Below are 11,846 nucleotides of genomic sequence, written 5' to 3'. Positions count from 1 at the left end.
GCCAGGTTTGAGCAAGTTCCCAGGATAATGTAGGGTAATAATGAATAAAGGACTGGATCCATAAGAGTAAGTTGTTTTATTGGACTGGGGGATCTGAGGAATGCATAGGTGTTAAGTGCTGGGCCAGAGTGGCACGGGCCATGCTCAAGGCACCCTCTCGAGTGTGGTGCCCACCAATGAAACCACTGGCATGTACAAAGATGCAGCCAGGAATCCCACTGACCTGGTCCAGGGCCTCATCCCGAAGACCCCGCCACGGCTCTGGCAGAGGAAGCCTACAAATGAAGAGAAAAAGGGAGTTTGTGGGAGCAAACAGACCTGAGAAACTGGGAAAGGGGAGAAGATCAGAGGCCAAGGTTGGCAGCATTCCCTAATAGGGCTAAAACAGGCCTGAAGGTGTGCAGGGTCATTCCCTGGTGCCTCACCGGTTTTGGAATGAGTGGGGCTCCTTGGGCACACACTGAACTCGCCACTGTCCAGCCTGGTCAGTGAAGATAACAAACATGATGGCCACAGTGGGGGACAGCCCAGATTCCAGGTGATAGAGATGTTCCTTCCAGGGGCATCCACCTTTTGCCAGTTCTACTATCTTCCCACTTGGGTCCACCTGAAAGAGAAGTAACGCTAGAATAGCAGCCTGCCAGCCACCACTGATCCCCCAATGCCTTCTCCTAGGCTTGTACCTGGAATCGTCGGGCCAGGGCTTCTTCCACCAAGACCCGAGCTGGTAGCCAGCTATGTTGGTAGAAGTCAAGTCTCTGCAAAAACTCTTCTCGAACCAGATCCATTGCACGCCTGAACCCTGCCTGGGAATGGTAGGAATTGGAACCGTGGTGCTGGCCCAAACTTTACTTTGCTAGAGTTTAAGAGAAGCAAATGTAGCTGGGTGTGGTGGTGCATGCCTGTAATCCCAGAGGTTTGGGAGGCTGGGGAAGGAGGATTGCAAATTCAAAGCCAGCTTCAGCAAAAATGAGGTACTAAGCAACTCAGTGAGACGCTGTCTCTAAATAAAATACAAAATAGGGCTGGGATGTGGCTCAGTGATTTAGTGCCTGAGTTCAATCCCTGGTGCAAAAGAAAAAAAGAGGAGTAAATGTTCCAACTTCCTCTGAGGTTTTTACATCTCAGGGTCTCTTACCTCCGTGTCTTGGTTAGGATGGTTCCAGGTGGGATTAAGTCGAGAAACCCGGGCACTCAGAGTAGTGGTCAGTGCATATCGAGGCTCCCCCTCCTCCCACTGGGAGATCCCATTGTCCACTGCGTCCACCTCCTCCACGAAGTTCTCATACATCTATGGCAGCAGCATGGGAAATGCTCTTGAGGATACCTACCATTTGTGCAAAGTCACATAGGTTTCAAAGTATGTCCATATATACTATTTCACTTAATCATCACAATACTCTGTAAGGATCTTACCACTCACTGGATGAAGAAGGGGGGAACCGGGTTTGCCCAAAGATCAGAGCGCTAATAATGCTGGGACGGGGTTTCAAATTACCTGACCTCTAACCCAGGGCTTGCTCACTGTACCAAGCCCAAGCCATGGCCAGCATGTGTGGGGAGGGCACTGCTGGCTTTTGAATAAGAAGGATCTCAGTTCCTAAAGGGGACTATGGGAGTAGATTCCTATCACTGGTGGAGGGTAGAGCTCCAGGTGGGCTATAGAGTCTATTCAGTGGCAGTTAATGAGTTATAAGAAGGTCTGTAAGCACATAAATTGAGTAGGGAAGAGTGAGACCTAGACTAGACATCAAGAGCTAGGATGTGAGGTTTGGGTGCCAGGGAATCCCATTTCCTGAGCTTGAAGAAATGGTAAAACAATGCCTCAAGAGTTTGGGGGCAGAATCAATGTGATTTGCATACAAAATAGGCCTCCTTTATCATATCTGTGGCATGTACAAAAAGTGTTGGACAAGTAACTCATCTAGACCCAGCACCACTTGGTTACGGACCCTAATTTGATGCTTGGATCCCCAACACAGGTTTGGCCTAGCACAGTGCATGACTGTAATCCAAACAACTTGGGGAGGCAGTAGGATCATAAGTTTGAGGCCAGCCTCCACAACTTAGGCCTTAAGCAATGTAGCAAGACCCTATGTCAAAAAAATAAAAGGGGCTGGGTGGGAATGTATTTTAGTGGTAAAGCCACACCTCTGGGTTCAAATGCCATTACAAAAAGAAACAAACAAACATTTAAATTAGTAAGCTGCTTAGTAACCTCTCAGCAATGGAAATTAAAATGGACCCTGGCAGTCTAAAAAGCTGCTATCTGCTGGGCATAGCACATGCCTGTAATCCCACAACTCAGAAGGCAGAGGGAGGAGGATTGCCAAGTTTAAAGCCAGCCTTAGTTAGCAATTTAGTGAAACCCTGTCTCCAAATAAAAATAAAAAAGGCTAGGGATATGATTTAGTCATTAAGCACCCCTGGGTTCAATCTCTGACACTAAAATAAAATATGTTTGATCTGATGAACCCAGGGCTGTGAGTCCTATTCCTTCCCCAAGAGCAGAAAGCTGCTTGTAGGGAACCTGGTGGAACTTGAAGATATTTTCAAAATTAGTCCCTTCCCAACTCCCGTGTTACAAGTGAATTAGAGTGGTGATGAGACATGTCCTCCTCAAACTTCAGGGCAGGGAGAACCTCTGAGCTTGATGCTTCCAAATATAAGCAGCTTCCTCTATGTACTCAAGTTCTGAGTAATTATTTTACCAGGACTGGGAAATGCTGCTCTGCGATAATAGGTATGGTGGCATACACCTTTAGTCCTAGTTACTCAGGAAGGTGGTTTGAGCCCAGGATGGGCAACATAGTGAGATCAGACTGAAAAACAAAATCACCATAGAATAAAAACACCAAAGCCCTTTCCATGTAGTATGTCATCCACTTCTCACAGACACCCCAGGATGCAGATGGAGAGAGATCATCCCTTTGTGAAATGAGACAGATGGGGATGGGGTGGGGTATGGGGTAGTGGTAAATAGTCCAGGAACCCTGAGGCCCAGCCCGGAGTGCTGCATGGTAACATGCCTAGAAGGCCTGGTAGAGACGCATATGTGGGACATTTCTGTCCTCAGATCCCCACCTTGTCATAAAGGGTGTCCACCATGCTGTCTTCTTCACTAGTGCCCAGCAACTGGGCCAGCAATTTGTGCCCGAAGTGAAGATAGATGAGTCCAGCACTGCTCAGCTTGGTCTTCCATGGCTTCCCAGGGCATAGGGAGCTCATGGTATCTGTGAAAGACCTGAGGAGCATAGGGAGGTAGGGCCGAGGTGAAGAAGCCAGCCCCAGTGAATACTGTGTGAGTGCTCACCTGTGCAGACATGGGAGGGTGGGGGCCACTGCAGGAGTTGGGAGGAGAAAGCCCAGCCGGGAAGGGCTTGGCTTTTCCTCAGAGATTAACATAGACCTCAGCTTAGAGTCTCCATTCATGCATTCACTGAACAATGACTAAAACTCAACGTTTACCATATCTCGGGTTTTGTGTTTTATTAGACATTCAAGAAAAAATATCTTTGCTTTTCAAATTTATTTGCTGCAGGAAGACAAATACAAGCAACCAAACAAGTACAACTGTCCTTCAGAATCTGTGCAAGACTGGCTCCAGGACACCCCTGGATAACAAATTCCACTGATGCTCAAATATCTTATTTATTTATTTAAAATATATTTATTTTTTAGGTGTAGATGGACACAACACAATGCCTTTATTTTCATGTGGTGCTGAGGATCGAACCCGGGTCCCGCCCGTGCTAAGCGAGCACTCTACCACTGAGCCACAATCCCAGCCCTTATTTATTTATTTTTAATATATATTTTTTTAATTATAGGTGAACACAATGTCTTTATTTTACTTTATGTGGTGCTGAGGATCGAACCCAGTGCCTCACGCATGCTAGGTGAGCTTTCTACCCCTGAGCCAAACCTCAGATCATCAGTACCTTATTTAAATAAACATTTTGTCCTGTGTACCTTAAATCACCTCTATGTTACCTATAATACCCAATACAATGTAAATGCTATGTAAATATGTTATACTGTATTGTTTAGGGAATAAAGAAAAAAAATTCTTTACATGTTTGATACAGATGGTTTTAAAGTCTTTTAAAAATTTTAGAGGTAGAACACTACCTTAGCATGCTCAAGGTCCTAGGTTCCATCCTCAGCAACCCCCAAACATCTTTAAAATACCTCAGCAATAACTACTTTTATATTACAGTATCACTGATAGAGTTTTGTTTTTCTTCCTTTCTTTGTTTTCAAGATGGAAAATGCTTGAGCAGAGTTTTGGCTTTATCTTTTTTTTTTTTTTTTTAAGAGAGAGTGAGAGAGAGCGAGAGAGAGAATTTTTAATATTTATTTTTTAGTTCTCCACGGACACAACATCTTTGTTGGTATGTGGTGCTGAGGATCGAACCCGGGCTGCACGCATGCCAGGCGAGCGCGCTACCGCTTGAGCCACATCCCCAGCCCAGAGTTTTGGCTTTAATGAAGGAAAAATAGAAAGGTTGGTGGCAGAATTGTTATGTGAAGTCCCAAAAGAGAAAGTTACAGACTGGAATAGGACAGAGAAATAACCTCCCAATAGAAGGAAACAATATTTCCTCTACTGATAGAAGGAGTTGAGGATGTTTCCAGGTTGAAAACTGAGGAAATGCTCGCTGGAAGAGCCCACAGAGATGTGAACAGGGGTTTGAGGTGAGGGAAAAGGACCGGAATGGTACTGTGGATAATGGATTACCCTTGAACAAGAGGATTTCCCAGTGGAAGAGTATAAACGAAATAAACACTACACATATTTGAACTGTAATTAACTGCCAAAATCAAGTAAGCCCAGTAGTCAGAGGTGGGGCACCAAGGGCACAGGCCACATTAATCCCAGATGGGGTATTGGCTGGGCTGATGACAGCAATGGTGAATAAAAGCCTAACTAAGCCAAACAAGTCGAGTTAGGAGGAGCTGGAGGGAGTTATTAGGAGCCAAGGGAGGTCCAAGGCCAGGGAGATGGGTACACGGCAGGCAGAGAACAGGAGGGATGGAAGGCTGTATAGTTCCAAAAAGCCTTGCAAGTTCGATTCCAGTCGAACTATTCCCTAACATGGACTTGAGCAGTGAAAGGTTGAAATGGAGCACAGGAGAAAGTTAAGTAAGTTAGGACTGAGGGTGTAGCTCAGTAGTAAAGCGCTCATTTGCATGAGCAAGTCCAGGGTTCTACTCCCAGCACCGCCAAAAACAACAAAAAAACAAAAACCAAGTGGTATCTGAGGACTCACCTCTGATGATGGTCATATCGATGTCTCTGAGGATCGTACTCTCCACCCACATCCACCACGATGTCACACGAAGCCAGTTTCTCGGGGTCCCGAGTCCGCACAATTTCTGCATCCTACAGGGGACACAGCAGGCGAAGAGGCTATCAGGACGCGGTCGTGCGGGTATAGGATTAATGAAGGGTTTCCAGGGAATCAGGCCTAGGGCAGTGCTCGGGCTGTTTGAGCCATCAGAGGGACCCCGTCGGGTCCGCAAGCAGTCCCCGGGTCAGTTTTCGCAGACCGTACCCGGTATTCCGGCAGCAGGCGAAGTAACGCGCATGCCAGCGCCTCGTCGCAGTGGAAGGTGCCGTTGTGTGTCCCGATTCGTGGTGGTACCATATTGCCACGGGACCTTTTTGGGGGCGGGCCGGACTCTGGGCTTAGCATACAGCGCCGGGTTTGGAGGGTTGATCTCGGCAGCAACAGCGTTAAGAAACAGTGCAAGAACCTGCGTCCCATGTGGCTCCCCTACTCCGGCGGGAGTCGGAAGGTCCGACCCGGAAGGGGAAGCGCCCACGCAGCTCCACTTCCGCTTGCGTACTGTTCCTATGGCAACCGGCCTTCACACGGAGCACTCAATTTAGCAGTTTCTCTGCAGCTCTCATTACCTTTGTTTATCAAACTCAGGGAAGGGGGTCACCCTCTCGATCACCCTCTCCCATCTAATCACCAGGCCCTTGCTTAATGCAAGAACAGACCAACACTCTACCCAGCTGGCACATTTATTAGCATTAAACACAAGATCCTTCCCCTCCCCGGACACCAGGAGGTCACTCCCACAAAGTCCCAATCCCCTGAAGCAGGGTCCCTCTGCTCCATTTCTGCAACATACTCTCAGGCCTTGGCTGTAGCCTGAGCTGCCCCTAGAGCTGTGAGCTGCTGAATCTTCTGGCTCATCATTTCCATGACAGCTACAGGGGAAAAAAGGAAGAGTCACATCCTTGTCAGGAGCTAAAGGAAAAGAAACAGGTGAACGACCAACTACAGTTGTTTTGTACTGGAAACTGACCCAGAGGCACTTTATCACTGAGCTACATCCCCAGCCCTTTTTATTTTGAGACAACGTCTCATCACCTTGTTTAGGGCCTTACTAAATTGCTGAGGCTACCCTCAAACTTGCCATCCTCTGCTTCAGCCTCCCAAATCAGTTTGTATAAAACTTTAAAAAAAATATGTTTTAGTTGTAGTTGGACACAATAATTTTATTTATTTATTTATATGTGGTGTGTGGGAAGCCATTCTAACACGTGATTGGGTGACTCCCGTTAAGGGCCTGAGGCGCTTTGGCTCTGTCAAAGCTTTCCCTACAAGAGAGCCCATTCGTGTGGGGGTGTGCCTGACCACTGACCCCGTGGACCCAATCACTGACCCTGACCTTGGAGTGCAGCCCCCCCTCAACCTTCATTGGATGGAATTCTCCCCTGAATCTCTTGTTCCCCAATAAAGGGCTACTCCCAGGCGTGTTCGCTCTCTCTCTCTCCTGCTAGCCCTGAGTAATCCTCGCTGCCCTGCTGGGCGGCTAGAGGTGGGAACTGGAGAGGTGAGCCGTCTCGGACCTAGCAATATAAATAAGGTAACTGGTCTGTGTGTTTTATTTCGATCTCTTCTAACTAACTTTATGCCTAGAACCTCATTAATGAAACCACTGCGCAGGCCGCGTGGTAGAGTGGTGCTGAGGATGGAACCCAGGGCCTCGCTTGTGCTAGGTGAGAGCTCTACCGCTGAGCTACAACCCTAGCCCCTGTTTAAAACTTTTAATAAGCAATCTACTGTAGGGGACACACACTAACATGAATTTAGAGTCTACCATGTGTCAGTCAATATGCTAAACATTGAGACAAAACACAGTACTGTATTAGTCTGACACATCCAGAAAACTGTAATATGGAAGTCTTTTGAGGACTGAGAGCATAGCTCAGTGGTAGAACACATGCCTAGTATGGGTGGGGCCCTAGATTAGACCCCACCACTGAGAAATATATATATACATTTTTGCCTTTACAATAGTGGTCCTCAATCCTCCCTAACATAGTCACCTAGTAGCTTTTTATTTTTTAATTTTCTTTTAAAAATATTTTCAGATGAGACTTTTTTTATATTTATTTTTTAGTTATAGATGGACACAATATCTTTATATTTATGTGGTGCTGAGGATTGAACCCAGTGCCTCACACATGCTAGGCCAGCACTCTACCTGAGCCCCACCCCAGCCCCACCCAGTAGCTTTTTAGGGACAACTATGCCTCCCCCAACTTTCAGATTGATTTAATAGTTGATCTGGAGTGGGCCCAGGCTATTTTTTTTTTTTTTTTTTTTTTTTTGTACTGGGGATTGAACCCAGGGGTGTTTAACCACTCAGTCATATTCCCAGCCCTTTTTTATTTTTTGAGATAGGATCTCACTAAGTTGACCAGGCTGGCCTCAAACTTGTGATCCTCCTGTCTCAACGTCCAGAGTAGCTGGGATTACAGGCATGTGCCACCATGCCCAGCTCTCTATGTACTTTTACTATGCAGAAAGAAAAGGTCAAGAGGTGCTCTAGGCAGCACTCACCTTGTTTCATGGCATGCTTCTCCTGCAGAGCTGGCTGGATTTTCTCCATCTGCTTGGTGAGGAAGTCTATCTTCCTTTTGAAGAAATCCTTGGCATCCTCAGCTGTCTGCAAGATCAGAGGTGAATGAAGGGGTAAAAGGAGACCCTATTCTACACTGTAGATTTTCCCTTAAACTCCCCTTCTCTATTTAAAGGGACATCCACATGCTTCCCCCTACTCACCTTCTCCACATAGTAGCCAGTTCCCACATCGATGAGCACATGTTCTACATCGTGTAGCTTCCCAGGGACATACATCTGATAAGCCAGGATTAAGGGAAAGACTAGCTCCGCATGAGCCATGATTCCTTGTTAAGCAGTCTGACAGATCTAAGACCTTCCTTTTCTAAAAAGCTATAAAGCATGAAGATTGCTGGAAGCCTTAGAACTATACTTGTAACTTCAAAGAGGGAGAGACAGGTTGGTTCCGTATGCAGAAAATTATATATGCTGGGACACTCTTGTGCTGATCCCATCTTTTGCTCTGCAGGCACTTATTGTAATTCTTCCCATTAACCCCTCCACAAATACCAAATACAGTGTTTTCCTAAAGCTCTAGTACAGGTCAAAGGCTAGCTTCATTTCCCCTCAACACTCTCAACCATGAAGTAGCTAACTCCTGATGGATTTAATCTCTACTATTTAACCACTCCCCTCTATACTGTGATTTCTGTGTGGTTTCTTGTCTTATTTTTCAGTACTAGAGATCTAACCCAGGGCCTTTCACAGTAATAGAGGCAAATGCTCTATTACTGAGCTACAACCCCAACACTTTAAATTTATTTGATACAGGGTCTCCCTAAGTTGCCCAGGATGACCTATGAACTTATGATCCTAGCGCTGTAGCTTCCAGAGCAACTGGAATTACAGATGTGATACTGGGCTGGGCCTGTACTTCTCTTTTAACCTGTCAGTTCTCAGACTACAGATTGTAGGTGCCCTATTGCCATAACTTGCTCACTCATGTTAAAACAGATGGCCACAGGGCTGGGGATGTGGCTCAAGCGGTAGCGCGCTTGCCTGGGATGCGTGCGGCCCGGGTTCGATCCTCAGCATCACATACCAACAACGATGTTGTGTCCGCTGAGAACTAAAAAATAAATATTAAAAAATTCTCTCTCTCTCTCTCTCTCCTCTCTCACTCTCTTTAACAAACAAACAAAAAAAAAAACAGATGGCCACAAACCAGATTTCTTTTTCTTTCTTTTGGTGCTGGGGATCAAACCCAGGGCCTTGTGCATGCAAGGCAAGTATGCTATCAGCTGAGCTATATCCCTAGCCCCCACAATCCAGGTTTCTTAAAGTATTTTAGGAATGCACGACAATTAAGCTGAAATTGACGATTAAAAAACAGAGCCAACCTGTTTCTATATCTTCCCACTCTTCTATTGCTATATCTTCTAAGTTATTAGCATAAGTATTAAATTAATATTGTCATACAAGAAAGGGAACTATCACTTCAACTCTTTTTTAAATACTTTTTTTAGTTGTAGATGGATACAATATCTTTATTTATTTTTATGTGGTACTGAGGATCAAACCCAGTGCCTCATGCATGTGAGGCAAGAGCTCTACCACTGAACTACAACCCCAGCCCCATCACTCAAACTCTTCATACTCTTTGGTACTGACATTACCTGGATATTGAAATAAGGTTAGACAGAAGAGCTATGAAGTGTGTATAGTAAGAGTATTTTCAAAATCATGGGGTAACTATAATCTAAACTACCCCTAACCCCGAGAGAGAGAGAGAGAGAGAGAGAGAGAGAGAGAGAGAGAGAGAAGAAGAAGAAGAAGAAGAAGATATGGTAGCATTTCCTATGGAAAGGATACAGAACTCGTCAGTGGAACAAGTAATTCTTTCCCTGTGAAAACAAACACAAACACCTGGGGGAAGGTTGGCAGCTCCAACAGGGCACAGCGCCCACAGTTCGTGTGAAAGAACAGAAAAAGAGGCCACAAGAGAAAAATGTCCTGTAATTTCAACTCTCCGCGGACAACATGCAAAGGGCTCGTGACGGAGTAATGGATTTTTTTTTTTCTCTAAGAAAAACTGGATTAGGAAGTGGGTCTAGAGGAGCGGACTCGCCACATGCCCAGTTGCCCTCTCCCGCCTACCCCATACCCTCGTTGCTCTTGTTCAGCACGTTCAGACAGTCCTTGGCTTCCACATATTTAGTCTGTACCACCTTGAGCTGGGCAATGGACGTGGACAAGAACTCCACTTCCTATACAGGACGGGAAAGAGGGTCAGTGTGGAGGGTGGGGGAAGAGGGGCAGCCAGAGAGGGGGCGGGTCCTGGGACCTGATAGGGCTTTCGCCTGGAAAAGGAAGCCTCCTAAAACTGGGAAGGAGTTGGGGGCCAGGGAGTACGCGGGCAGCGGGGATGTGAAGCGGGAGAAAGATGTGTCTGGGGCCCGTCCCCACCTGGTCCAGCTGGTTCTTGAGCATTTCTAGCTGTGGCAGATTCAGCTCCGTGATGTTAATTGACTGCGCCATGTTGGAAAGGAGGACTACGGACAAGGAAGCCGGCTGGGCGAACAGCGCTCTAGCCTTCCTCTGAGCCTCTCTATGGTTGCGCTAGGAGGCCTCTCTGCGCCAGACATCTCTATGACTCTCGGTCCGGTGAGGGAGGGAGGGAGCGAACGAACCTCATTAGGGTGGAAGTGGGCCTATTCTTTCCACAAAATATCCTAAGCCTAGCCCAGTAAAGTTGTAGCAGATAGTACTTCTGCCATCAAGGAACTTAAAATCTTAAAAAGAACTCAGGGCACAGCTGAACGCGGTGGTGTAGGCCTTTAATTCCAGTGACCCCAGAGGGTGAGGCAGGAGGAAGATCAAAATTAGAGGCCAGCCTCAGCAATTGAGCAAGATCCTGTCTCAAATATTTTTAAAAAGTGGGGCTGGGGGTATAGCTCAGTTGGTAGAGTGCTTGTCTCGCGAGCACAAGGCCCTGGGTACAATCCCCAGCACAAAAAAAAAAAAAAAAAAAAAAAAAAAAAAACTGTAGATCTAGCTCTGTGTAGAGCTGGGCTCTCAATTCTAGTACTGCTTAAAACCACAATATTGCAAAGTAGTGTGTGCTATTCCCACATGAGGGTGCTATTCATCCAGCCTGGTGACTGCTGGGCGGGAGGAAGTCTTTCACTTTTGAAGTTCTTTCAGATTTATTAATAAAATGTGTTACTAGGGCTGGGGTTATAACTCAGTGGTAGAGCACTTGCCTAGCACCACATATAAGTAAATAAAATATGGGACTGGGGTTGTGGCTCAGTGATGCTTGCCTGGCATATATGAGGCACTGGGTTCAATCCTCAGCACCACATAAAAAATAAATAACCAATGGTACAGAATAAAGGACACAGAGACAAACCCACATAACTACAGTTATATTAGACAAAGGCACCAAAAGTATACATTAGAGATTAGTTTCTTCAACAAATAATGCTGGGAAAACTGGAAATCCACATGCAACAAAATGAAATTAAACCCTTCTCTCTCCCAAAAAAACTCCCACAAAACTCAACTCAAAGTGGATCAACGACCTAGGAATTAAATCAGAGATCCTGCATCTAATAGAAGAAAAAGTAGGCTTCAATCTCCATCATATCAGAATAGGCCCCTGCTTCCTTAATAAGACTCCTATAGTGCAAGAGTTAAAATCAATAATTAATAAATGGGATGGATTCAAACTAAAATCTTCTCAGCAAAAGAAACAATCTGTGAGGTGAACAGAGAGCCTACATCTGGGGAAGCAAATTTTTACTACAAGCACATCAGACAGAGTACCAATCTCTAGAGTATCTAAAGAACTAAAAAATCTTAGCACCAAAAAACCCCAAATAATCCAATCAATAAATGGGTCAAGGAACTGAACAGACACTTCTCAGAAGTGGATATACAATCAACAAACATGAAAAAATACATCTTTTTTTTTTTTTT

The 11,846-nt window shown here is 45.7% G+C and overlaps 2 protein-coding genes across 2 annotated transcripts; both read right to left on the bottom strand.

Moving 5' to 3' along the window:
- Positions 1-59: 59 nt before the first annotated feature.
- Positions 60-5,898, bottom strand: MYG1 (MYG1 exonuclease). The gene is made up of 7 exons (XM_081310433.1): positions 5,559-5,898; positions 5,274-5,386; positions 3,085-3,244; positions 1,139-1,291; positions 684-806; positions 426-607; positions 60-275 (listed from the first exon to the last, which is right to left on the bottom strand). Exons 1-7 carry the CDS (start codon positions 5,769-5,771, stop codon positions 77-79), a joined length of 1,143 nt encoding a protein of 380 aa, XP_081166559.1. The 5' UTR covers positions 5,772-5,898; the 3' UTR covers positions 60-76.
- A 122-nt stretch (positions 5,899-6,020) lies between these two features.
- Positions 6,021-10,455, bottom strand: PFDN5 (prefoldin subunit 5). The gene is made up of 6 exons (XM_081310434.1): positions 10,332-10,455; positions 10,030-10,132; positions 9,738-9,769; positions 8,088-8,162; positions 7,866-7,971; positions 6,021-6,223 (listed from the first exon to the last, which is right to left on the bottom strand). The coding sequence occupies exons 1-6, from the start codon at positions 10,401-10,403 to the stop codon at positions 6,147-6,149; spliced, it is 465 nt and encodes a 154-aa protein (XP_081166560.1). The 5' UTR covers positions 10,404-10,455; the 3' UTR covers positions 6,021-6,146.
- Between the last annotated feature and the right edge of the window lie 1,391 nt (positions 10,456-11,846).

This window comes from Spermophilus citellus (genome assembly GCF_964194105.1).
Source record: "Spermophilus citellus genome assembly, chromosome: 10".
In the NCBI taxonomy this organism is placed as follows: Eukaryota; Metazoa; Chordata; class Mammalia; order Rodentia; family Sciuridae; genus Spermophilus; species Spermophilus citellus.
The sequence above is the reverse complement of the archived record's forward strand: the minus strand, read 5'-3'. Positions and strand labels throughout refer to the sequence as shown.

What these genes read in the sequence shown, in the direction of transcription:
- PFDN5 (XM_081310434.1), bottom strand. Translation starts at nt 10,403, where the DNA reads ATGGCGCAGTCAATTAACATCACGGAGCTGAATCTGCCACAGCTAGAA. An exon ending in TCAAGAACCAGCTGGACCAG is followed by an intron (nt 10,133 to 10,331) that starts GTGGGGACGGGC and finishes CGTCCTGTATAG; the next exon opens with GAAGTGGAGTTCTTGTCCAC. An exon ending in TTGTTCCACTGACGAGTTCT is followed by an intron (nt 8,163 to 9,737) that starts GTATCCTTTCCA and finishes CTGGCTTATCAG; the next exon opens with ATGTATGTCCCTGGGAAGCT.
- MYG1 (XM_081310433.1), bottom strand. Translation starts at nt 5,771, where the DNA reads ATGGGACGCAGGTTCTTGCACTGTTTCTTAACGCTGTTGCTGCCGAGA. An exon ending in TGGACACCCTTTATGACAAG is followed by an intron (nt 1,292 to 3,084) that starts GTGGGGATCTGA and finishes CTGCTGCCATAG; the next exon opens with ATGTATGAGAACTTCGTGGA. An exon ending in CCCTGGCCCGACGATTCCAG is followed by an intron (nt 608 to 683) that starts GTACAAGCCTAG and finishes CTTCTCTTTCAG; the next exon opens with GTGGACCCAAGTGGGAAGAT.